Here is a 27,615-nt window from a genome sequence, read left to right on the forward strand (position 1 = left end):
AAGCTACTGTTTGGACCAATCTGTCCCACCTAATCAAGTATCCCTACATCAGGTTTAATGCATTTTTTAATACTTCTGTCGAATGTCTTATGACATGTTTACAAAGTTAAAGGTGTTGATTTTTGTGTTTCAGTAGCTTTAACGTTCAGTAGCTGGGTAATTAGTGTGTTACATCTTAAGAGCAAGGTTCGTTTATTTGCTTCTCTCAGCACTGTTATCACCAGAGCTGATGAATAATTTGGAGTGTCTGAATGCAAGTAAAAGTCATTGTTTAACTGAAGTTTAAAGGTAACGGTATAAAACCACACAAGGAAAATTTGAGTGGTTTACAGATGTCAACTGAAGTTCAAGATAAACTACAAAAATGACGGTCATTGGCTGCTCTCTTTCGGTATTTGGAGCTTGAGGCTGTAAAATTTGATAAGGAAGGAATCACAAAGTGCAACTCATCCTGTCTGTTACGTCAAATGCAAGGAGCATACAAACCTTACGCTGCCTGCTAATTGGAATAATTTCTTTGTGCGGGCAGTGTTGTTCAGCACGTGTGTGTCTGATCAAGAATCATGTGAGTTAGCATCCCTTACATCCAGCCTGAATTTTTTAAAGATGAAAAATATTCTTGCTTGAGAAGGTACAGGAACTGTTTATAGAAGAGTATGCGAGCGAGAAAAGCACAGAATGACCACTCAACAGGCAAAGAACGAGCTGCATGGTTTTCCAGTGCTCTACTTGGTGCACTTGGATGGTAGAGTCCAGGTAAGCACAGAGGCCATGTGTCTGTGGGGGACCAGGAAGTCTGCATGTTCTCATTGTTATGCACGGGCTGGTAGATATCCTGGAGCAGCAATGATGGAGGGTGTTGTGAGTTGAAGTGCTGAAACCACTGTCAAAGGTATCCTGGGATAGTAGGAACTGCAGTTGCTGGAGAATCTGAGATAACAAAGTGTAGAGCTGGATGAACACAGCAGGCCAAGCAACATCAGAGGAGCAGGAAGGCTGACGTTTTGGACCTGAAGAAGAGTCTAGGCCTGAAACATCAGCCTTCCTGCTCCTCTGATGCTGCTTGGCCTGCTCTGTTCATCCAGCTCTACACCTTGTTATCTCAAAGGTATTCTCACACCTGAACCTGTTTCTCCCTGTCTTTCCACAATCTCTTCTGATATACAAGGTGCTCAGGGAGTAAGAACGTAGCTTTTATATGCCACGCCTCAAATCCTTGCCACCACACCGCCCTTGTGCCTTTCTCCTTTTTGATACTCAAAAAACTGCAACTGAGCTAGTCTGCAGTGGAAGAAAAGAAAGTGGAAGAGCAAGACAAAAGTGGTGATGGACCTCTGACCCTAACAGTCATCATTTCACACATTGTGCCGCATACATCTGAGGGCAACATTAAAGAGGGTCATGTAGTGACTCACCACTAAGGGAATCCACAGCCAGAGCAAGGGGCATGGTTAGCACTAGTGTCTGCTTCGCAGAAGGCAAGATCATAAACTACCTCTACTGCAGAGAGTTCAGACAAACACTTTGAGTAGGGTCTTTTACAGGAAAAAGGCAGGTATGTATCTACACTAAAATGATTAGTACATTGGCAAGACTGTCAGAAAGCCAACTGTCAATGTCAAAGAGTTTGGAGGAGACTGGCTCTTCCTGGCACAGGGTTTGTGCAGAGTTGGTTTGCCTCCTTCCCAATGAGAAAGCAGTGGCTAAATCCGTTGGCACACATCTGGACCCAACCATAATACGGCATCTGTAGCCTCAGCTCTCGTTGCAGCAGAAACACAGTCACCAATGACTGAATGCTACCTAGGCAGCTCAAGCTGAAGTCATTGTAGCTGTTGTTCCTCTGTCTATAGGTACTTAGGGGGCCCTCTCTGAAACATTGATATGATTGTTGAAGCACCGTGCATTTCATAAGTTAAGTAAGTGGGCAAAATGTTGGGAAATGGAATACAAAGTAGTAAAATGTTCATGTTGGAAGGGAGGAGAAAAGAACAGACCATTATTTAAATGGAGAAAAATTGCAGAAAGCTGCACACAAAGGGACTTGGGGTGCTTGTGCATGAAACACAGAAGGCGAGCACACATTGCAGCAGGTAATCAGGAACTCTAATGGAATATTGATCCTTATTTCAGGGGGTTTTGGAGTATAAGGGCAGGGAAGTCTTCCTGCAATGGTACAAGGTGCTAGTGAAACCACACTGGGAGTCCTGTGAGCAGTTTTGGTCCCCTTATTTTAGGAAAGAAGTTGTTTCATTAGAGGCAGCTCAGAGAATGTTCACTAGGATGATCCCCAGTTTAGAGGGCTAAGAGTGAACATTGAATGGGGTGGGACTCTACTCACTGGAATTTATCAGAATAAGAGATGATTTCATTGAAACATACAGGATTTTAAAGCAGCTCGACAGGGTAAATGCTGAGAGGATATTCCCCTTCATGGAAGAGTCTCAACCAGATGGCATAGTCACAGAATAAAGGGGAATCAATTTAAGACTGAGATGAGGAGGAATTTCTTCTCTCACAGGGTTGAGTTTTTTTTTGGAACACCTTGCCTCTGAGAGTTGTGCGCACAGAATTCTTCTGTATATTTAAGTTTGAGATAGATGGATTCTTGATCAGCACAGGAGTCAAGGATCACGGGGAAAGGGGAGAAAAGTGAATGTGAGGATTGTCAGTTCAGCCATGATCCTATTGAATCATGAAGTAAGCACGAGGGGCCGAATGGCCTACACCTGAGCCTGTTCTTATGGTTCATACAGTTCAATTTTAGAGCTGTAGTGCTATCGAGTCATACAGCACGGAAACAGACCCTTCAGCCCAACAGTCCATGCCAACCAAGTTTCCCACACTAAACAAGTCCCACTTGTCTGTGTTTTTCTAACTGGCGACATGCATTGTTACCTGTATCATGACACGATGGTGTAGGATGTACGAGACACACACTCTGCTGATTATTGCATGTCTCCTCAGGAGTAGTCCAGGCAATGGAAGCCTTGTTTACATCTCTAAAGATCTGCTCAATGCCATTTGATGTGCCAGCAAGCTTCTTAATTATATTAAAATTGCCCATTTGTACACTGATATAGATTGAAATCATGAGCAGATGGCCATGGATAGCCCTTGTCACTCAATAGTCACCCTTTGATTTGTCTTGTTTACTGAAATGCTGATAGTACAATCGATTACCACAGAATGGAGACATCTGGCAGCGTCAGGAGACCCAACATTGATCTGCATGAGTCGTTACAATGATTATACATCAACTGACTCAGTACAAACTTGCCCAGTTGACATGACCTTCTTTTCATGCACCACCCTTAAGGTGATGCATCTGTAGACACCAGGAAAACTGCAATCCTCTAAAGGTTACATTCTCACTCCAGCTGCTGTTCCCAGGGACAGCAGTAGCTCAGTAAGACAGCTCCCCACTTTGTCCTGTCACAAAGGAAATTAACGATGGGCATTAACCGCTGGCCTAGCCAGCGATGCCCAGATCCTGTGAAAGACTTTTCAAAAACTTTCAGAAGAGGTGCAAAGAAAGATTCTCTGTTTAAATTTGAAATGGAAGACTCGATACAGGGATCAGGTACAAGACAAATAGAAAAAAAATGAACACAGTTTCAACCTATCTATGAATTTTCCAAAGCCAGTAACCAAGCTCCAATTAATGTAATTATATAAGGACCATTATTTTATAGAGTGGCTACATGATCTATGGTGTTACAGTTGAATTCCTGTCTCTTTGAAATCTTGTGTTCAAATCCCAATGCTGCCAACTCTGTATGGGATGTTGTGGTGCAGATATAATTCCCTTACCTCCTTGGTCAGGAGTCCTGGGTTCAAGTCCCACTGCTCTAGAGGTGTGTTAATTTAAAGAATGCACAATGAGCATAATAGAGTCAGCCAATTTGCATGACCAAAAACAGGAAATGTTCTCTTTCCTGTCTTAAGGACAATGACTCATTTGGGGTAAATTTCCACAGACATAGTTAGGTTGATGACAGATCACAGACACAGGCTGGAAAATTCATGAAAGGTGCAGTTGCCAAAAACATTAATGTGCAGCTATTAGAGATAATGGGAACAGCAGATGCTGGAGAATCCAAGACAATAAAATGTGAGGCTGGATGAACACAGCAGGCCAAGCAGCATCTCAGGAGCACAAAAGCTGACGTTTCGGGCCTAGACCTTTCATCAGAGAGGGGTGTGGGGTGAGGGTCCGCCTCCCCCTCTCTCCCTATTTATTCCAGAACCCTCACCCAATCCCCCTCTCTGATGAAGCGTCTAGGCCCAAAACATCAGCTTTTGTGCTCCTGAGATGCTGCTTGGCCTGCTGTGTTCATCCAGCCTCACATTTTAATGTGCAGGTATTTCTTACCATTGATGTCATGTTCAATCTTGAAAACTTCAAGAAGGTTTTCGATGAAGAAAAGAATAAGATAATTTTTTGAGATAACAAAGTGTGGAGCTGGATGAACACAGCAGGCCAAGCAGCATCTTAGGAGCACAAAAGCTGACATTTCGGGCCTAGTCCCTTCATCAGAGAAGGGAAATGGGGAGAGGATTCTGAAATAAATAGGGAGGGGAGGGCGGACCGAAGGCGGATTGAGGAGAAGATAGGTGGAGAGGAGAAAATAGGTGGGGAGGTAGGGTCGGGGAGGATGATGGGTCGGGGGCATGATGAGGTTAGTAGGTAAGAAATGGACGTTCGCAATAAACAACTGCACCTCCCAGTCACGAACCATTTTAACTCCCCCTCCCATTCCTTAGACAACATGTCCATCTTGGGCCTCCTGCAGTGCCACAATGGTGCCACCCGAAGGTTGCAGGAACAGCAACTCATATTCTGCTTGGGAACCCTGCAGCCCAATGGTATCAATGTGGATTTCACAAGCTTCAAAATCTCCCCTCACCCCCACTGCATCCCAAAACCGGCCCAGCTTGTCCCCATCTCCCAAACCTGTTCTTCCTCTCACCTATCCCCTCCTCCCACCTCAAGCCACACGTCCATTTCCTACCTACTAACCTCATCCTGCCTCCTGACCTGTCCGTCCTCACCGGACTGACCTATTCCCTCCCTATCTCCCCACCTATACCCTCCTCTCCACCTATCTTCTCCTCTATCCATCTTTGGTCCGCCTCCCTCTCTCTCCTTATTAATTTCAGAATCCTCTCCCCATCTCCCTTTTCTGATGAAGGGTCTAGGCCCGAAACGTCAGCTTTTGTGCTCCTAAGATGCTACTTGGCCTGCTGTGTTCATCCACCTCCACACTTTGTTATCTTGGATTCTCCAGCATCTGCAGTTTCCATCATCTCTTATCTAAGATAATTTTTCTCCATCTTCAGTAAATTAGGGCTTTTTCATAACCTTAAATCCAAATCTATCCTTTGATCTTAATTTGTAAATGCTCCTGTTCTTCCATGGTATTTCTCCATCTTTTCCCATATATCAAAGAAAAAATATCACTGTTGGCAGCCTTAAAAAAAAAACTGAAACATGTGGGCAATGCATCATATGCGAAATGGACAATAAGGCAGCTCCTCACCAGGGACTGATTCTGCTGTTTGTCCTCAAACTACATGTCCTCTGTCAGGTGATCACCCTCATTCTACAGCATGCTTTCCATCAACTCTATCTCACTCAGTGTTATTTCTTTGGAATAAAGGAGGGTCACTGGACACGAATTGTGAACTCAGCTTTTTCTCCACTGATGCTACCAGGCCAGCTGAGATTCTCCAGCAACTTCTGTTTTAGTTTCTTTGGAACCTGTTTCAAATGTCACGTGTTACCTTTTCCCCTTTCATCCTGGGTGGTTTGGTGCATTTTAGAATGTACTCAAACATTCCAAGACCAGGTATGAGCTGAGTCCCAGTGTTGAGACTGATGTTTACTGCTGCTTTCTCAATACAGGCACTCCAGAGGTGTCAGCTCGATCATCCATCTTTGGGAAGCCTATATTAAGTAAGCACTGTCAACAAAAATAAAATCACTCTCAGTGGCTCAAAAATCAAGTGATTGTGGAAGTTAAAATGCAGTAACAAACTTGTAACAACAGTGTGGTTGCTCAGCAAATGTTACGCCCCACCATCCAAAGGTCACACAAAAGCTAAAGGCTTTTAAAAAGTGTGGAAAGTTCTCCAATTTATCTGTTTCTCAAAACCAGGTTGCTAGAAAGCACAGACTAGGTTTTTGTACTGAAAAAGAATGACTGTTTACTACAAGCAAGGAAAGTCTACCTACGGCTAAACAATTATAAATCATTGGCATATATCACTACAAATTAAACTCTAACCCCCTTATAAACTTCCCCTTACACACCCGCACTCACAAACAGACAAACAGGCAGGGAAAAGTGGGCTATTGGCTAGAGGGGAGAGTATGGAAAGCTAGGTGTGGGAGTAAGTAGCATTGTGGAGACAAAAGCCTGGATTTTAACGGTTATGATGGATATTTGGGGTTGCAAGTTTTTCTGACCCTGCACACCTGTTTCTAGAGGAGGCCACCCACTCAAGGAGATGGGCATAGCAGGCAGATGGAAACAACTGGTGGTGAAAATAGCACTAGAGATGAAGTCAAGATGATGAGGATATGGCCCAGTTCAAGACCTGCCTTTGGATGAGAACTGATCAGTGGATTAAGCCAATAGATCAGATGTTGCAGATCAGTTTTATAGATCTCATCATCAACCCAAACCTACCCGCATGGTCTCATCCCTCCAACATCTCCCTCACCCAGTTTTCATTTTTTGGCTTTATAATAATACGGTGTATCTTTTCAAGAGCACATGGATGTATCAATATAACTACAAAACATCTAAATTAGCCATTGAAAATAAAACATTCCCATCAAGATTTTCATAAGTCTTTCAATAATTATGGCACCAGAACCATCAACTTTAGGGTGTGGTAAAACTGTCAAAGCCAACCTTTCTTCTCGTCAATAAGACCATCTCATTCTTTCTACACCCTGGTCTATTCTACTCAATCTCTCTTCACAGGGGCTTCCCTTGCCCCAGGTAATCAATGTTGTGAACTTTCATTGTACCCTAACACAAGCATATCCTTCCTTGGAGACCAAGAGCACAGTAATCTAGGAGATCCTAGATTAGCCAACATTATAACACTTTGTAGCCAAGCTGTATCAGCAGTGCCTATCGGTGCCATAGATATACCCAGATTGCATCATGTCCTGATGAAATGTAAAACAGGAGATGTCTTCCCTAGTTCCCGGTCACGTTTCACGGCCCCACTCATCAGTTATGCATTTGGGAAGCCTTCCTGATTATGGCACACTGCATGAAAATCAGGGAGACTGGAACCAACAACTATAAACAGGCAACCGGGAGTCAAAGTCTGGCCCTAGGATCTCCTAGATTACTGTGCTCTTGGTCTCGAAGGAAGGATATGCTTGTGTTAGGGTACAATGAAAGTTCACAACATTGGTTACCTGGGGCAAGGGGAGCTCCTGTGAAGAGAGATTGAGTAGAATAGACCAGGGTGTAGAAAGAATGAGATGGTCTTATTGACGAGAACAAAGTTTCTGAGAGCTGCTGACAGGATAGATTCTGAGCAGATGGTTCTCCCGGCCGGCTGTGGAATCAAGAAGGAATGGGGTGCCTACAAGTCTCAGGATGAGCTGCTTAATTACCATTTAGAATTGAACTGAGCTGAGGAGAAATCTTTTCACTCAGAGATCTGTGAAATTTTAACATTCTCCTTTCAGATGGTAGTGGTGCCATATTGTTGGGTGTGAATTAGCAAAACTAGGTAGAATTTTGGGCTCTATGTGATCAAGATATATGAAGGTTGGGCAAGAGAGTGAAAGTGTAATTGATGATACCTTTCAGCAAACACTTCCGACTCCTTCCTGTACTGAGCCAGATTCCTCTTAAATGCATAATACCCTGGAACACAACACATATATAGTAGAAACAGGCACAAAACTTACTTAACTCTGTACTTATCCTGCCACCAAATCAACCTTTATTTACAGACGGAGAGCCCTCGACACTAATCCAGCTTCCTCAGAGTGAACAAGATGTCTGACCATCCTGTTCATTTATCTTATATCGTGTCACGATAAAAAGATACCATTGCGCAAACACTTCATTCTATATTTTTCACCACCAGCAAGACATCCACATGGCGAGTGAGACACTAACAAGCAAAGCCTGATAAGGTATGCTTACATCAAAAAGTGAAGGAGGCAGGGAGAGAAAAAGGGAACAAAATCAAAATAAAGCACTCCATCCCCGCAGTGCCCTACTCTCCCTAAAGGCATCAATTGGTGGACACTGCGTGCTCCCTGGCCAATGACACCCAGACTTGAATGTAGCCATGGAAGAGGGGCAAGCAGTTGGCAGGGATGCCCCCCTACGTGGCCCGTTGCCTGGATCTGTTTATAGCCAGACCCAGGAGCAGACCCAAAAGGAGGTCTCTGATCTGCCTGCACACCTCCACATTGGGTGCCCAAAGATCAGGGGAGTGGGGCTGAAATGCAACTAAAAACATAACCAAAGGTTTTTCAAGCAACTAAAAAGGGAGTGGAAATGGCCCAAACCAATGTATAGAGGGTCAGCAGACTCCACAGCAATGCATAATTAGCAGTTGGGCTGGGAGTCCATGAACCACCGCTGTCTGCAGTGTGCACTACCCTCCACACCAGGTCCCGAAGGAAAGACGTTCCTGTTTACCTCTGTCACAAGAGTTCCCTGATTGCACCAGATTGACCAATCAGGGAACTCACATGCTATGAGGTCCACCGGGTTGACCTTGTTATAATCACTGCGTTTATATTCAGATGGAAGGCCATCTACCTGCCTTGGTACCTCTGTTCCTCGCTCAACAGGTGCTGCCAGAGCTGCAGACCTATTTCAACATTTCAAAAAGACATGACATCAATTGAATTGATTCGCCCTCTGAACACTACATAAACACACAAGCTGACAGATATTTATGGAATGGAAGAGATGCGTGTATCACATTTTGAAGAATTCCATGCATACAGAAGCTGGCAGGCACTAACATCTGACATAGATCAGAGTGTATCTTTATCTTTCATCCAGAGCATGTGATAACAACAAACACACAATAACATTTGCATTGACTCCAAAAAGGATTACAAAGGAATTTCCACCTCTGTTCAACATTTTCTTTAGTGTGTATCCAGTGACACGCTGTCTTACAGGAAGAGGACAAAGAAGCCTTTATTTAGACAAGCGTGCATTTCCTTCCTTTTTGGAAATACCATCAGTTACTGTCAAGAGAGATGCAATGCAATTTTGGCTGTCTGTCTGGAATTTTTTTCTGTTAAAACTCATACAAACTAACGGAAATGTTTGTTTTAAATAGGCCTTTTAACACTCAGAATCAAACTGGAATGAGAAAAGCAGGTTGAAGGTTCTTTCTGGGGTAAATGCAACATCAAATTTGCACCTAATCCACACAGGTCAGGAAAATCCCAAATTTGCTTTTTTGTTCGTGAAAAGTCCGGACATTTCTGGCCAGGATTGTGAAACTTAAGAAAAGGAAACTTGGCCAGGAACTAGGTTCCTGACTGCTATCCACAGACTCCAACGTGTCCAGTCAGGATATGATCAAACCTAGCATTGGTGCCACCATTGCAGAATCAGCTGTCACTTTTTACATGTACATATGAAGGTTGCTACTTTGTGAAGATGGAAAATTGGATTTGTCACAATGGAACTACACCCAAGAAAAAGCCAGGATCTACAGGAGACGGGAGAAAATTGGATGGGTGACACGGATAGGTAAAAGGACAAATCCGTCTGACCAGTGGATGCTCAAAGACCAAGTTCTCTTAATTTTCGCACCCCTGGTTGAATATCCTGGTAATATTCACTGGAATTCAGACAATAAAGTTAATATTGAATGGATTCCTGCCAAGGATTGTTACACTCAGAAAGCCATGTGTTAACGGATAGAACAGGAGCCTATCTCTGGACACTTTTCTAAACTTTTTTTTACCAAAATACACATTCTAAATATATTCCTCGTTACTTCGTAATGTCAGTTTCAATCTATTTCCATTTACTGGGACACATGTGAGCTCCCAGTTAATGGCCATCACAAGCATACAATTAAAATGTAACTAAAACACAGGGAGTAAGAAAGAGTTTTTTTAACACAGCGGTAGTGTCCCCAGCTCTGGTCGAAGAGTCCCAGGTTCAAGATCTAACTGCTTCATAGAACTCTTGTTGCATGCCTGAACAGGGTGATTAGAAAAATCAATAAGAGCTATCTTTTCACTCCATGAAGTTTGTTGGTGCATGCTTTCTTATGAATCCCCTCCTGCAAAACAATGTCAAATCACATGCTCTAATCCACTTTAGAATAATTTTTAATCAAAAAGAAATTTGATTTAAATACACATCCAAAATGAAAGTGTATTTTGCAACTGACTGACAAAAGACCAAGGTCTAACAAGCAATTACTAATAAATAAATGACTGTGTGTAATAGAGTTATTGAACAAATAATCTTTTGTACTCATGCTCACCCATAGTTCTGAAATTAATTAAAGCAGTAACACTCTGTGATTTTACTCTAATTTATTACCGTCATGCTATTTGATTGTATGATGCATTAACAGAAAAAGACACCATCAAATGTTGCCAACAACAATAATAACTTACTCTCACACAGCAACATTAACATAAAACAAGACCTTTGGCAGGACAGTTATCAGACACAACTACAGTGGCTGAGCAAAGAGGAAATATTGGGGCATTTGATTAAAAGGATGGTCAAAGCAGTCGATTTTAGGAACTATCTGAATAAGGTGGAAAAGCAGAGTGAGTTATTAAGAAAATTCCAGTGTTTAAAGACAAGACAGTCAAGGCATGACCATCAGTGATGGGATGCAGAAAATGTTGAATGGACAAATGGTCAGCAATCTTAGAGAACTGAACTAAGGAGTTGGAACAAGTGGAGATGGCTGATATTACACAGATGAATGAGAATAGTGCTGGAGAGGCTGTGAAATCCAAAGCTCAATTCAATTCAATTGCAATATTGTTCAGATAACCAAATACTTTGAATTATAACCCTAATTTTGTTGAAAGGTTGTACAGAAAAAAAGAAAATCGCAGGAAAAAGACATAAAAGGCTGACGGCTATATTAATTTCATAATAGACGACAGATAAAATCTTAGATGTCTGTCCTTATACCTTGGGGTATTTGAGAGTGGAGTTCCGTCTATTTTATTCTAATCAGTCAACGTCACTGGGGATTTTCTGGGAAGGCCAGGAAGTTGTGTAATTGCTTGCATGAACAAGGATATAAAGTTAGCGAGCAGCTGCAGTGAAAATGTCTGTCTGCAAAGATAATCTTTTCGGGCATTGCTTCTTTTCTGAGCAGATAGACAGCCAGAAACCTTCATTCAAAATCATCCAAACTTCAACTGAACATTTGCTGTGCACCAAGACCAACGGCAGTGATCTCAGTCCGAATCTGTTAAGGTAAGCCAGAATAAAACTGAGACTATGTGCTTTACTGCTTTAAATTTCTTTGAATGGCTTTATCAAATTTTATTTTATTGTTTGCTTGAAAGCTCTTTTCTCCTGCTTTTAACTCCCTTTGTGTTTGAAGCATGGTCTGATAGTCACATTGTCCTAAACAAACTATTCAGTGACAAGGTCACCACAGTTGAGATCAAATTGTCTTGTCATTCAATGATGAAACAAAGTATTATCCAGTTGAAGCTACTGGATAGCAATCTGGAGTGGGCTTCTCTGGCAAATTCGTCCTCTCTCGAGGCCTGTGTCGAAGCTACTTGTGGCCCCTAGCCTGAGCCCCTCCGAACACGGACACTGATAAGAGGTTGGTATCTCCTTAGAGTGAAGTGGAACTAGTAGTGTCGAGTTATACAGTCACTACAGATCCTTGGCTGACTTAGGAAAATTGGAGCTCTACACATGTGCACCAACTTCACTGGAATAGCTAGACACTGGTTAAATTGTAATGCCAGCAGACAGCTGATGAGACAATCCATTTCTGCTAAAATTCAAAATGAAGTTCAAAAACTCTGTGATTGGAAGCTTTATACATTTCACATTGCACTGGTTGTGATGATGAGATTGTTATTTTTTATATGGAGATTGTAACAATTGTGCTTTTTATCAGCGTTAGATATATAGCCAAGATGGCAATACTAATCGATCAAGGGTGAAGACTGTTTCAACACACAGCCTGGGACCACTTTGAGTTAAAATGAATTTGTTAAGCTGTTACAGTTATGGTGCAGAGGAAATCATAGTTTGGTATTGCAGTTTATGAGTACAGTTGTTTAGTGTACCTATATGAAATTTCTCTGGGTGTTTGAGGGAAACTGTTAGCCTGTGAAATGCAAACATTTGCACAACATAACTTCAATCCTCTCCTTTTTAATATATTGAATAATGAATGCTACAGACTTCTTACTTAAAATACAAAGAAGAGTAGAACTTCAACTTCAACTTCATATTTATTTTGGTTTTTATATACTCAAATCTATTATACTTGAAAATTATTAACCATAGCTTATTCTGTATAGGCTAACAGCAAAATGGCAAACAAAGTAAGCCACCGATATCCATTGACTCAAAGGGGTGGAAGTCAGCTGTGGCTCTTCACTATTATCATTCTTGGTAAGATATGAGTAATGTAAAATCTAAGTCGTGAAAGATTGTTTTTATATGGATGATATTTATCGTATTCTATTCACTGTTTTGTGTTGAAATGAATGTTCTTGAAATGGAAGAAGAGCTAGCCTACCAGAAACTTATGTGGACTTGATCATTTATAATATTACACACTGAGCTTTCACATCCGGAGTTGGGTTCAAACTCCTCTTCCGGTGGCTATTCAGGTCTCATTTCTAATAAACATGCACTAGAATACAATTTAATTCTGCACTAATCGGAGCTAACGATAACTTTACTCAGAATAAAACACACAATGGCTTTACAGAAAATGTAAAAATACTAGATTAACACAGGTGGAAGGCATCTCTGGAATAAGGGTATAGGAAAAGTGACTGTTCTTTCCTTCTAAAGAGAGTTCAGACTCCTCAATCTTGACAGTAGAACCAGAAGTATGAAGAGGTTCCATTTCCCAACATGTCCACAAAAAATAACAAATGAAACATTTAGTACAAAACAAAACATGGAAGTAGGGAAACAAACTGATTCAAGCCATGAGAAGAATACTTACTGGCGTCATTTATCTGAATTGTTCTTTTCTTAACAGAACTAATGCTTCTGGAGAGAATCCATGGTTGGACCTATCAAACTCTGGAGGAAAATATGGCCTGGGACAATGCCAGACGCCACTGTAAAGAAAAATACACAGATCTAGTTGCAATCCAGAATGCAAAAGAAATTGAGTATTTGAATAAAACCATACCTTTTTCAAAATCTTACTACTGGATCGGAATAAGAAAAATAAATGGCACTTGGACATGGGTTGGTACGAATAGATCTCTCACCAAAGAAGCAGAGAACTGGGCTTCTGGTGAGCCTAATAACAAAGGAGAAAATGGCAATGAAGACTGTGTAGAAATATATATAAAAAGAAGTGCTGATGCAGGGAAGTGGAATGATATCAACTGTGAGAACAAGAAAAGACCTCTGTGTTATGTAGGTAAGGAGAATGGCCAAAGATTAAACTAATCACTGCTCTATTATCATGCTAGCCTTAGAGTCACTCTTGAAGATTTCACACCAATGCTAAATTATTGCAATGAGGATATTCATTCTCTCTTGATCCAATTCTGTAATATTATTCAAGTGTTCCTCTTTAAATGAAACAGAATAAATTTATGTTATCTCTAGTCATGAGATTAAGCATTAACTTAATCCAATTTGTAATTTTCATGAACCAACATATTTTGTACTTAGCATATATAATGATAAAATAAAATTGTTCAAATAGTGTTCATTATAAAAATATTATTATACAGCCCTATAATAGAAGTTAAATTCATATTTTTATTCATGTATAATCATCAGTACTATTCATTGATTTCTGAACTTTTTTTCAGCTTCATGCACTCCCACCTCATGTAGTGGTCGTGGACAATGTGTGGAAGAAATTAACAATTACACATGTACATGTAATGATGGATTCTATGGGCGAGACTGTGAATATGGTAAGAATTTATTATCTTTACAGAGAGTATGCAATGGACTGTTCTGAAATAGTATAATCAATGTCACAGTGGCTTAGTGGTTAGCATTGCTGCCTCACAGCGCCAGCGACCAGGATTCAATTCCAGCGTCGGTTGACTGTCTGTGAGGAGGTTGCACTTATTTCCTGTGTCTATATGGGTTTCATCTGGTGCTTTGGTTTATTACCACAATCCAAAGATCTACAGGTGACGTGAACTGGCCATGCTAAATTGCTGTATAGTATCCAGGGATGTGCCAACTAAGTAGGTTAGCCATGGTAATTGCAGAGTTATGGGGATGGGGTGAAATGCTCTTTGGAGGATCAGTCCAGACTTGATGGGCTGAATGTCCCCTCTCCACACTATAGGGAGTCTATGATTCCAAGTATTTTTGGAATTTATAGAAACAACTTTCTCTATCTATCAATAATCTGAATTGTAAGAGTTGCCAGGCTGTTTCCCTGTATCAGTTTTATTTGCCTCTGCAATCTTTTCCTCTTGTTAATTTTAACTTAGTAATGGGTATCATCAAGTGGCTAATGTTGGTCCTTTTTAACTACCCCCACCCCCCACCCCCCAGATGATTCGTCTTCATTTTTTTATCCAAAACCCTAGTGTGGGGCAGTCTTACCTCACTGGTGTCAATATATTCTCAAGTTCCTGAGAGAGGATGTGGGGTTGAGCAGAAACAAGACTAGGCTGATCAGTCACCCCTCAGCCCATCCCTGCCTGGCTCATAAACTACAGGGTCTAATGCAAACTTAGATCAGCTAAACAATGGTTGACTGAATAAGGTTCTTCCTTCACTTCAGAAGTGAAACACCATACGTAATAAAGTTTGGAAATTTATTGAATCCATATACAAAACGCCGAAATTCCATTTTCCCAGTATTGCAAGACACTTATTGATGAATTGATTCCTGGATTCTGTTTTCCACCACTCTATCTTGCAAACCATTTTATGTATTCATTACTCCATATTACAAATAATATCTGAATATCAGTTCTATGTTTGACTTCTGAAGGTTTAAACCAGTGACCCTTTACTCTAATTTCATTAAATGAATTTTAAACAATTATTTAGATAAAAATTGTAACAATGAATCATTCCAATTGTGCCTGTACAGTTGAACAGTGTACCACTCTCGACGTTCCTGACCAAGCGACTATGAGCTGCACCCATCCTAATGGAAACTTCAGCTTCAACTCTACATGTGACTTTCACTGTGCAGCAGGGTTTACACTGCAGGGCTCACAGGGGCTCCAGTGCAATGCAACAGGAATGTGGACAGCAACAAGACCCCACTGTGAAGGTATGGGCCTACTACTAAAGAGAAAACATTAAGAAGCAGATTTAGAAAAGTTAAAGACATGATAAAACTTTCTCAATTAAGGTACTTCCGCTTTTATTTAATCTCATGATCTAAATGTTTTAGTTTTAAGATGTGGAGAGCTGGAGGAACATGAGCAAAGATTTATAAAGTGCTCCCATCCCATTGGAAATTTCGGTTACAACTCAACGTGTGACTTCAGCTGTGCCGAAGGGTTTGAGCTCCAAGGGAGAGACAAACTGGAGTGTGGAGCATCAGGAGAATGGTCTGCACCGATTCCCAGCTGTGAAGGTGAGAGGAAATAGCCCCTAAATATTAAAAAGGAAAATTGCTCACCAGAATGCTAGAATTTTAAATAGATATTATGTAAAGAGAGACGAAGGAAGTTGGGATTGACACCGTAAGGTCAATACTACTTAATTTGGTTACTAACTTTCTTCCTTGTTCAATTCCTCCCCAGATAATAAGTTAAACTGAGAAATTTTAAATATGCAAAGTTATATGTTTATGGGAGAGGTGGTCATTCAAAAACAGTGACAACAGCTGTGAACTAAACAAAGTTGTTGAACATGAAGTTAAAACAGTCTCTCTGCACCACTACTAAATTGAACAAAGTTGAACTGTCAAGCAATAAGCATAAGCAATTAAATGGGAAAATGGAGAGGTTTACAGGATGAAATGTGTGATAAAATGATTGGATCCATTGGTTGATATCGGCAAGAAAGAGATGCATCAAGGAAGTGGGAATGGCAATTTATGAGAGCTCAATCTAAAACAATGATGGTAACATCACTCCTGTACCTAACCCTGAAGTCTGGTGCTCTGATAAACAAAGGCAGGTTGCTACTCATGTTCTAGCCCATCAGTGGGGCTACTATCTCCACATTCAATCCCAGCTGATGATGCACATTCTTCATGAAAACTCATTACAATATGCATTTTTTAAAAAATTACAGCTAGAAAATGCGCCGCACTAGAAGTTCCAACACATGGATTCAAGAATTGCTCTCATCCATTTGGAGATTTCAGTTACAACTCAACATGTGAATTCAGCTGTGCTGAAGGGTTTGAGCTCCAAGGATCAGGCAGCCTGCAGTGTGGAGAATCAGGAGAATGGTCAGCACCGATTCCCAGCTGTGAAGGTGAGAGGATTTGGCATTGAATATTCTACAGGAAAGAGTGTTGAATGGAGCATGAGAATTTTCAACACATAGTTTGTAGAAAAAGACAAGAGAAACTGAACTTAACACTGCAAGATTATCATGAATCAATTTCGTAACTTATATTCATTCTTCACACTTTCCCATTGGATAATATGTCAAATTGAATAATTTTAAATCTACAACCTGAAAGCTGTGTCCTGGACGGGAATCATTCAAAAACCACGGCCCGGTATCGGTGCTATAAATTGAAAAATATTTGGGAATAATGAAACTAATCTGTTAAATGTAAGAATAATCAGCCTTTCCTATACATGACCTAAATTGAACTACATTGTCCTGTCAAGCAATAAAATATAAATATTGGTTTGAAATGTCCTGGTCACAAACTGTACAGAAAGGGAGAAAATGTAAGGTGTTAATGGGAAGATCCCAGAGGCTGAGCAGCTTTGAACAACAAAATATATGAAAGAATATTTGGATCCCATTGGTTCATATTGAGAAGAAAAAGATGCCTGAAGAAGTTGACAATTTCAATGAAGAGCGGAGTTAGATGACAGTGGAAAACATAGCCTGGAATGAGCAGTTAGAGGTAACTGTTGACATGACAGTAATGTTTGTCTAGTTATTGAGTATTTAAATCAGCCTGACTTTCCAAGAATCCCAAAGGTTTGCCTTCACTCCAGGGAGCTAATGTACAACCACCAATGTAATGGTTAGCACTATGTGGTCGCAGTTGCTCACTCAAATTGCGATACAGGAACCAATCCAATAAAATATTAGAACAGTTTGGAATGCATTGATGTACATTTTGGATGCAGACAAACCCTAATCTAGCTCTAAATGAGCAATAAGAGAAAGTATAAAGGGGAAGAACTGATCCTATTTTGTGGGTAACATATGATTTATTTCTAAGTGTCTGTTGCTGTCTAACACTGTAACGTGTTGCTTTCTGCTCAGTGGCAATAAAACACGATTTCTGTGACATATTGGTGCCTGGTTACAGGTCTGGTAACACAGCTTTGAGAATATTATCAAAACATCCTGTGGTGAGATGAGGAGTATTTTTTATTTTGATGCATGATCTGAAACAGAGTACCAGGCTTCAGGGTTAATAGTAGGCTTGCTGTTGATGTTCCAGCCCAATGTGGGGCTATTATCTCCACATTCAATCCCAGCTAATGATTCACAGTCATCATGAAAACACATTTCAGTATACCTCACTTCTTATTTTTTATTACAGCTAAAACATGTACAGCTCTAGAAGTTCCCATACATGGATTCAAGAAGTGTTCTCATCCCATTGGAGATTTCAGTTACAACTCAACATGTGAATTCAGCTGTGCTGAAGGGTTTGAGCTCCAAGGATCAGGCAGCCTGCAGTGTGGAGAATCAGGAGGATGGTCAGCACCAATTCCCAGCTGTGAAGGTGAGAGGATTTGGCATTGAATATTCTACAGGGAAGAGTGTTGAACGGAGCACGAGAATTTTCAACACATATTTGTAGAAAAAGACAAGAGAAGCTGAACTTAACACTGCAAGATCATCATGAATCAATTTCTTAACTTACAATCATTCTATACGTTTTCCCATTGGAGAATATGTCAAATTGAATAAACAAAGAACAAAGAACAAAGAAACCTACAGCACAGGAACAGGCCCTTCGGCCCTCCAAGCCTGCGCCGATCAAGATCCTCTGTCTAACCTGTCATCTATTTTCTAACAGTCTGTGTCCATTTGCTCCCTGCCCAACAATGTACCTGTCCAAATATATCTTAAAGGACGCTAACGTGTCTGCGTCTACCGCCTCCGCTGGCAACCCGTTCCAGGCACCCACCACCCTCTGTGTAAAGAACTTTCCACGCATATCTCCCTGAAACTTTCCTCCTCTCACTTTGAACTTATGACCTGCATTAATTGAGTCCCCCACTCTGGGAATAATTTTAAATCAACAACCTGAAAGCTGTGTCCTGGACGGGAATCAATCAAAAACCACGGCCCAGTATCGGTGCTATAAATTGAAAAATATTTGTGAATAATGAAACTAATCTGTTAAATGTAAGAATAATCAGCCTTTCCTATACAAGATCTAAATTGAACTAAATTGTCCTGTCAAGTAATAAATATAAACATGGGTTAGAAATGTCCTGGTCACAAACTGTACAGAAAGGGAGAAAATGTAAGGTGTTAATGGGAAGATCCCAGAGGCTGAGCAGCTTTGAACAACAAAATATATGAAAGAATATTTGGATCCCATTGGTTCATATTGAGAAGAAAAAGATGCCTGAAGAAGTTGACAATTTCAATGAAGAGCAGAGTTAGATGACAGTGGAAAACACAGCCTGGCATGAGCAGTTAGAGGTAACTGTTGACATGACAGTAATGTCTGTCTAGTTATTGAGTATTTAAATCAGCCTGACTTTCCAAGAATCCCAAAGGTTTGCCTTCACTCCAGGGAGCTAATGTACAACCACCAATGTAATGGTTAGCACTATGTGGTCGCAGTTGCTCACTCAAATTGCAATACAGGAACCAATCCAATATTAGAACAGTTTGGAATGCATTGATATAAGTTTTGGATGCAGACAATGCCTAATCTAGCTCTAAATGAGCAGTAAGAGAAAGTATAAAGGGGAAGAACAGGTCCTATTTTATGGGTAACATATGATTTATTTCTAAGTGTCTGTTGCTGTCTAACACTGTAACGTGTTGATTTCTGCTCAGTGGCAATAAAATACAATTACGGTGACCCATTGGTGCCTGGTTACAGGTCTGTGTAACATCTGATAACACAGCTTTGAGAATATTATAAAAACAAACCTGTGGTGAGATGAGGAGTTTCTTTATTTATGAAGCTTGATCTGAAACAGTGATGGGAACATCACTGCTGCACCTAACCAGAGCACCAGGCTTCAGGGTTAACAGAAGGCAGGCTTGCTGCTGATGTTCCAGCCCAATGTGGGGCTATTATCTCCACATTCAATCCCAGCTGACGATTAACAGTCATCTTGAAAACACATTTCAGTACACCTCACGTTTTTTTATTACAGCTAAAAAATGTACAGCTCTAGAAGTTCCCACACATGGATTCAAGAAGTGTTCTCATCCCATTGGAGATTTCAGTTACAACTCAACATGTGAATTCAGCTGTGCTGAAGGGTTTGAGCTCCAAGCATCAGGCAGCCTACAGTGTGGAGCATCAGGAGAATGGTCAGCACCGATTCCCAGCTGTGAAGGTGAGAGGATTTGGCATTGAATATTCTACAGGAAAGAGTGTTGATTGGAGCATGAGAATTTTCAATATATATTTTGTAGAAAAAGACAAGAGAAACTGAACTTAACACTGCAAGATCATCATGAATCAATTTCTTAAATTACATTCATTCTATATATTTTCCCATTGGAGAATACGTCAAATTGAATAATTTTAAATCTACAACCTGAAAGCTGTGTCCTGGACGGGAATCAATCAAAAACCACGGCCCGGTATCGGTGCTATAAAATGAAAAATATTTGGAAATAATGAAACTAATCTGTTAAATGTAAGAATAATCAGCCTTTCCTATACAAGACCTAAATTGAACTACATTGTCCTGTCAAGCAATAAAATATAAATATTGGTTTGAAATGTCCTGGTCACAAACTGTACAGAAGGGGAGAAAATGTAAGGTGTTAATGGGAAGATCCCAGAGGCTGAGCAGCTTTGAACAACAAAATATATGAAAGAATATTTGGATCCCATTGGTTCATATTGAGAAGAAAAAGATGCCTGAAGAAGTTGACAATTTCAATGAAGAGCGGAGTTAGATGACAGTGGAAAACATAGCCTGGAATGAGCAGTTAGAGGTAACTGTTGACATGACAGTAATGTCTGTCTAGTTATTGAGTATTTAAATCAGCCTGACTTTCCAAGAATCCCAAAGGATTGCCTTCACTCCAGGGAGCTAATGTACAACCACCAACGTAATGGTTAGCACTGTTTGGTCGCAGTTGCTCACTCAAATTGCAATACAGGAACCAATCCAATAAAATATTAGAACAGTTTGGAATGCATTGATATAAGTTTTGGATGCAGACAATGCCTAATCTAGCTCTAAATGAGCAGTAAGAGAAAGTATAAAGGGGAAGAACAGGTCCTATTTTGTGGGTAACATGATTTATTTCTAAGTGTCCGTTGCTGTCTAACACTGTAACGTGTTGTTTTCTGCTCAGTGGCAATAAAACACAATTACTATGACCAATTGATGTCTGGCCACAGGTCTGTGCAACATCTGATAACACAGCTTTGAGAATACTATCAAAACATCCTGTGGTGAGATGAGGAGTATTTTTTTATTTTGATGGTTGATCTGAAACAGAGCACCAGGCTTCAGGGTAAACAGAAGGCAGGCTTGCTGTTTATGTTCCAGCCCAATGTGGGGCTATTATCTCCACCTTCAATCCCAGCTAATGATTCACAGTCATCATGAAAACACATTTCAGTATACCTCACTTCTTATTTTTTATTACAGCTAAAATATGTACAGCTCTAGAAGTTCCCATACATGGATTCAAGAAGTGTTCTCATCCCATTGGAGATTTCAGTTACAACTCAACATGTGAATTCAGCTGTGCTGAAGGGTTTGAGCTCCAAGGGAGAGACAGACTGGAGTGTGGAGCATCAGGAGAATGGTCAGCACCACTCCCCAGTTGTGAAGGTAACTTGTGAATCTACACCATGAAATCCATCCATCCATGTTTAGCCATCGTCTACAAGGGGCCATAGAAAACTGTCTGCATCCCCTGCAGGTCTGCATGTCACTGTCCTTCCTACCCCACCCCCATCCAGTACCTCTCTGCCCTGGTCTGTCTTTTTCTGATGTTTCACCTGCTGTTGTTGCCTACTTTCCACATCTTTCCCAGTGACTATGCATTCTCAACCTCTATATCTTCGCTCCATGAAGGCACATGGAATGTTGCAACTCCTAATTTTCCAAGGATTGTTAGTAGAAGCTTGTGAATTGGTTAATGGACTAAATATACTAAATATTAAATATATTCATAGTGTCAGCTTTTGTATTTGTGCATGTCAACTTATTTTGTTTAATTTTGTTGTAGTTGTGAAATGTAGAACTCTGGAGACTCCCAGGCAAGCAGAAATGAACTGTTCTCATCCTGTTGGAGCATCCAGTTACAACTCAACATGTGACTTCAGCTGTGTCAAAGGATTCAAGCTCCAAGGATCAGGCAGGCTGCAGTGTGGAGCATCAGGAGGATGGTCAGCACCAATTCCCAGCTGTGAAGGTGAGAGGATTTGGCATTGAATGTTCTGGAGGGAAAAGTGTTGAATGGACCATGACAATTTTCAACATATATTTTGTAGAAAAAGACAAGAGAAGCTGAAATTAACACTGTAAGACCAGCATGAAACAACTTGTTCACTTATATTCACCCTGTATACTTTCCTATTATAGAATATGCAAAACTGAGTAATTTTAAACTTGTGGGCCATTTGAGATGTGGTGGATTGTTCAGAAACAATGTTCAGCACCATTCATATTTATCAATGACTAATCAAAGCTGTTGTTATAAAATTAAACCTTCCTTTTCTGCACCAGAACTAAATTAATCTAAATTAGCCAGTCAAACGATAAATAATGAACATTGGAATGGACAGTCCCAGTGACAAATTGCAGAGAAAGGGAGAAAAAGCAAATTGCCAAGATACTAAATGGAAAAATCATAGACACAGAGGTGCTAAGCAGGGTGAATTATTGTGAAAGAATGATTGGATCATTAGTTCACATCAATAAGAAAAGGGTGCTTGAGAGCGATGGGAATTTCAATGAAGAGGAGCAGAATTGAAAGCGGAAGGAGCACTTTGCTTGAGTACAACTCTATAAGCTTCCACACAAGGATACATTAAAACCCGAAAGAACTGCGGATGCTGTAAATCAGAAACAAAAACAAAGTTGCTGGAAAAGCTCAGCAGGTCTGGCAGCGTTTGTGAAGAAAAATAAACAAAGTTAATGTTTCGGGTCCGGTGACCCTTTCCTCAGAACGGGATTCATTAATTCGTTCTCAGTCCATTGGGGATTTTGTTTACAGCTCAAGATGTTACTTTATCTGCGCTGAAGGTTTTAATTCCGAGGGTTCAATAGACTGAAGTACAGAATAACTACAGAGTGATTGTTGAGTTATTATTACATGGAATCTAAATTTTCTTTCAGCGTAAAATGGACCTAAACACAAAATGCAACCTTGAAAGTGGAGTGTCAAGTTGTATTCACGTTATCTGCGTATTCAAAGTAAAATCTTTAGAAGTTTGCTTGGATCGTAATATTCATTCAGTACATAGATTTCATATCAAGTTACCTCCTACATGAAATGTTCTGAAATGTTAGTTTTCCATTTGTCCTCAGGTATTCCTCCGTACACATCTGTATTAATGGCATCTGTTACTGGTGTCTCTGCTTTGACACTGATGGCCTGGCTAGCAAGAAATCTCAAAAGGAAAGGTAAATGTTCAGCTAATCTTCTATCGCTACAGTTTCCTGTATCCTCTTCTCATCGGACTTCAACTCTTCGACTTCTACTATAAGTATTTTTGATTTTTTTTGTGTGATGCGTCATGGTTGAACTGAGCTTCAAAGCATGGCCCCTTCATGTTGTATGGAGTGACTGAACCACACACGCGTACATACAGATACATACATATACACACTCCTTTTCTTTCTCTCTTATATATGCATAATTCCTATTGCTTTGACATCTATTTGAAATAATTAGCTTTCTGTTGGACTTCTTTACAAATTAACTTTGTTCTCCTCAAACATGAGTCTCCGTCTACGTTGCCTTCAACTAGATTGCTCGATATAATTGTTCCTTGTTACGTATTATGTCCATCATGGGTGACAGAGATTGGAACCCAATGGTGAAACATGGATAAAAGATGTAACAAATTAAATAAATCCGAATACATAAGAATGCCTAATATATAAATATAGAGATTGAAATCATTTTACAATTCTAATAATGAACATGCCAACATGTTCCTGAAAAATGACTTTGCCATATTACACATTACATTTACACCTTTATTGATTGCAGCTGACAGAAATTTTCCACAATTATGTGGATGTAATTAATATTTATAAATAATGCCATGAATTGTGATTCCGACACTTATCTACCTTATTACAAACAAGCTGGAAATAAGAAGGCTATTAGAAAAAGATACTGAATGCTTCCAAAAACCTCTCACTTGGTTTTGCATTGATAAAGATGAAGGGTTTCCTGCTTTAAAGGTGGGGCTTTTCCTCAGATTGAAATAACCTATTGATGGTTAAAGGTCATGTCGGTCAAAAGCAAAGTCAGAAATGAACAAAATAATAGAAGGGAGGTGTGGACAACTTATTTTTCTGGGTCTTGGGTCTGAGTGCAGTCAAACTACATAACCTGGAAGTCATGTTTTGTAGAATTCAACAATTGAGAATGGTTCACAATTCAAAACTGTTCATAGTGTGGCATAAATTAGCCATCTCAATGAGCAGGGCCTTATGGACAGTTGGCAAATTAAAGACAAGATAGCACATTCAGATGTAGTGGAGGAAGTTTCTCTTTTTTCTGTTGCCTTAGATTTTGGAAGTGCTTACCTGTTATGCTGGGTATGCTCATAGTTCATCCTAATGCACAGACTTTCCTGTTCGCATCGGACAGAAAACTATGGGCCTGCAGAATTGTGAATTCTCCTACAGCTACCCTTGAGGAGGTTGCTTCAGGGAATCAGTGCCTGCCTAGAATGATGATAATGTAATACCCGCATTAACTATTTTTGTTTGACATACATTTAAATGTGAGTGAGACTTTGCCTCTTTCTACTGAGGACTTCTTCATTTTGAATGTGAAATAGCACTGTATTAACACCCTGTGACATCTCAGCAAATTTATACCCATACTGTTTGTGGTGCAGTTGGCATCAAGCACCATATTGTATAAGAAATCCCAGACTCTGAAAATACCAATTTTCAGAAACCTCCTTCCAGTGACAAATCCTACGCTGCAATTAGCTGTTTGCCCCTACTATAAAAATTTTAATTGTGGTTGATTCAGAAGTGCTTGTACTTCATTTTGAAGACAGTTTGTTTAAATAGTCAATGCTTAGTAGCACAATGTTGTCAGCTAAACCTAATGTCTCAGCTGCAAAGTTCCCTTCTGAAGAAAAACAAACTCAATTGATTTTCTTTCTCTCTCTTCCTTTTAGCACAAGCAGAAAAGTTTTCACTTATAAGGTAAAATTTGCATTTATTATCATGTTTTTTAGAAGTCAGATGCTGCACGAATACTTTTATTCATTATTCTCTTCTTATGACTAGTGGTTTTATGTAAACTCAGTGCGAGTGATGCTAGGATTATAGTTACTGAAACAATATGTACTTACTTTATACATTAAAGTGAATACATGCTCTGACATCTCGGTCACAAATCACAATATCCAGTATAAATTGAGCCTCATAAACTAGGAAGGTAATGCTGTCACTGGTCTTAGCTGGAAAAATGCAGAGATGGATGAAACATAGCCAAAGAATCCAAATTGCTTAAAATCACTGTTGTTTATCACAAGCGGATATGTCGAACACAGGATTAGACATGGCTGATATTGTCTGCATGATATATATTGCTGAAATGTGGTATCTAGGCTCACAGGTTAAAGTTGACAGTTAATAGCCATGAAACTGTCAGCACTATTTGGTCAAGGGGGAGGGGAACTTAATTTTGATATTTATTAATGAATAACTAATTTTAATATTAATGCTAATTAAGACATTGTTTTATTTTCACAGCAATGAGAAACAGAATTTATCAAGAGAAACTTACACAGCACATGAGGAGGTGTAGAGTCGCATACATTGAGGTAAGAGACCAACAAGAATAAACATTAGAATTCTCTGCAGCGAACAGCGGGTTAGCTACATTGCAATCCTTAATAATTTAGTGATGAACTTAAAAAGCTAATTTCTTCTTTAAATTGTAAGAGTGCAGCTATTTGGGCAGAATGCTAAAGATATCTAATTACGTGTTCATTTCTTAACGTAGGTCTTTGACAGTTTTCGTAAACAAGAGGTAAACAAGAATTTTCAAGATCGTTGGTTTTGCAGCTTCAATATTGCAAGATCATAGCACCATTTATGCATGGATGGATCTCCTCTCCTAACAGAATTCAGTTCATTCCATTGACAGAAACTTTCCAGATGTCTGAATTACAAATGCTGGTGACGAGGCACTAAAACTTTCTGTCCATCATGTGGTGATACTCATATTTTTTCTGCGTGTTTACCATCATAGGATTAAGTAAAAGCCTGTACCTTTACATTAATGGTAAAGGTTACTACAGATGTGAAGACAATGGACAATTTAAAAATGAAGCACCTCAACTTAAAAGAGACAGAGTAGTTCAATGATTGGTGTCTAATTCTTAGATCGATGATATGTTGTCAGAATAGATTATATACTGCCACAGTTTTGCACAGTTTGTTTACTGCAGAAAATATGTGCATTACTGAAGGCTCGATAACTGGTATAGAAAATACAAATGCACTAAAGGATATGGTAATTTGTCATGTGCAGAAATGGCCAAATTTGTTTACCATAACTTTTAGCACTAGTATTAAAACAAAACTAAGATTTGAAAAAATCTTTGCCCATTACTTCAGATTGCTGCTCATATATCACAATGCTTTCAATGAAGGCACTAAAACAACTTATTTCCAAACCTGCAATTATACCTCTGTTTCAGGTCCAAGATTATTTCCCCATTTCATTTTCCCTTTTTACAAACCTCTGCCCAGTGGTTTGCTCTGATAGAACTCCAGGAGTCAGAATATTGTGAGCACATTGCTTTCTAATTCAAAACATTGATGCTTTGGATCCATTACATCATATTTTAAGCTTTATAAGGTCTAACCTCAATAGGTCTAAAATTCTGTTTCAAACTTAATTGATTACAACACTAGTGAAAAGAAAGATTTCATTTACGAGTAATAAAGAAGGCAATATCGAGAACAACAAACTGGATAATGAAATAGTCAAACCCCTTCTTCCAAATAAATTGAAAAACAACATTAATCAGATATGATAATATAAACAAACTAAATGATTATTTTAGGAATTAAAGTGAAAATGCACAACGAACACTGAATGTATTGTATTATTCATACATTTTATTCACTTCCCATTTCTGTATATGTTGGTTACACATGTGTATTCACATTTTTATTTATTATGGTTTATTTAATTAAATCCCTATCGCTGAGACAGTGCGTGAAAGGTGAATGTTAGATTTGTACCATTATCTCATCAAGCAAACTGCAGTTAATGGTGTGATTTCCATTGTGACTTTCCATTGCCTATATGGTTCCATACCTGTGTATGACATGATGTTCTTATGATCTGCTAACATGTAGAGTTATACTTCACTTGCAGTTCATGAGTTGTTCAAATGTGTTTTTATTTTAGTGATCTGATAGGAAATAGATAATCCATCAATGTACCAAATTCGTCCCTCTCAATCTGAAAACTAATAATGAAGTAACCTTGTGTAAAAATTAGGGAACAAACAGTTTGACCACAAAACACCGCACTCAATCAATTTCCCCCAATACATTTTCAAAATAGTAATACAACAGGATTGCAGTCAGGCTGATAAAAGAAATCTATGTGAAAGAAAGAAGCCAGTTAGGTAATACATTGCAGTATCAACAATGTTTGTAAAATAATGCATGACTATTTCCACATGGAAACTTAAAAATGTTCCATTCTGCAGCAGTGCTATCCCTCATAAAATAAACAAAATAAATCGACACAAGTAAACAAAACATAGATTGCACAACTTTATTGTATCATTTTACAAAGCACTCACCAGAAAGTATGAAAGAAGAAAGTGTTTTAAGATATTTCTTAAAGATCTTTACGATATTAAAAT

The 27,615-nt window shown here is 39.5% G+C and overlaps 1 protein-coding gene across 2 annotated transcripts; it reads left to right on the top strand.

Moving 5' to 3' along the window:
* The first annotated feature begins 660 nt into the window (after positions 1-660).
* LOC125456440 (P-selectin-like) lies at positions 661-27,586 on the top strand. 2 transcript variants are annotated; one of them, XM_048539545.2, is made up of 16 exons: positions 661-756; positions 11,377-11,477; positions 12,551-12,644; positions 13,246-13,638; positions 14,039-14,146; positions 15,292-15,477; positions 15,601-15,786; positions 16,452-16,637; positions 17,899-18,084; positions 19,706-19,891; positions 21,167-21,352; positions 21,753-21,938; positions 23,057-23,152; positions 24,898-24,925; positions 25,478-25,548; positions 25,731-27,586. In XM_048539545.2, the coding sequence occupies exons 3-15, from the start codon at positions 12,563-12,565 to the stop codon at positions 25,530-25,532; spliced, it is 2,064 nt and encodes a 687-aa protein (XP_048395502.2). In that variant the 5' UTR covers positions 661-756; positions 11,377-11,477; positions 12,551-12,562; the 3' UTR covers positions 25,533-25,548; positions 25,731-27,586. The 2 variants fall into 2 exon arrangements, with proteins under 2 accessions (XP_048395502.2, XP_059503804.1); XM_059647821.1 differs by lacking the exon at positions 661-756 and having other exon boundaries at positions 11,275-11,477.
* Positions 27,587-27,615: the final 29 nt, after the last annotated feature.

This window comes from Stegostoma tigrinum, chromosome 8, assembly GCF_030684315.1.
Source record: "Stegostoma tigrinum isolate sSteTig4 chromosome 8, sSteTig4.hap1, whole genome shotgun sequence".
In the NCBI taxonomy this organism is placed as follows: Eukaryota; Metazoa; Chordata; class Chondrichthyes; order Orectolobiformes; family Stegostomatidae; genus Stegostoma; species Stegostoma tigrinum.

Excerpts from the sequence above, each read along its gene's own strand:
- LOC125456440 (XM_048539545.2), top strand. The coding sequence starts at position 12,563 with ATGGCAAACAAAGTAAGCCACCGATATCCATTGACTCAAAGGGGTGGA. Across the intron at positions 15,478-15,600 it reads AACAAGACCCCACTGTGAAG|TTTTAAGATGTGGAGAGCTG; the intron begins GTATGGGCCTAC and ends TAAATGTTTTAG. Across the intron at positions 21,939-23,056 it reads ACCAATTCCCAGCTGTGAAG|GTATTCCTCCGTACACATCT; the intron begins GTGAGAGGATTT and ends ATTTGTCCTCAG.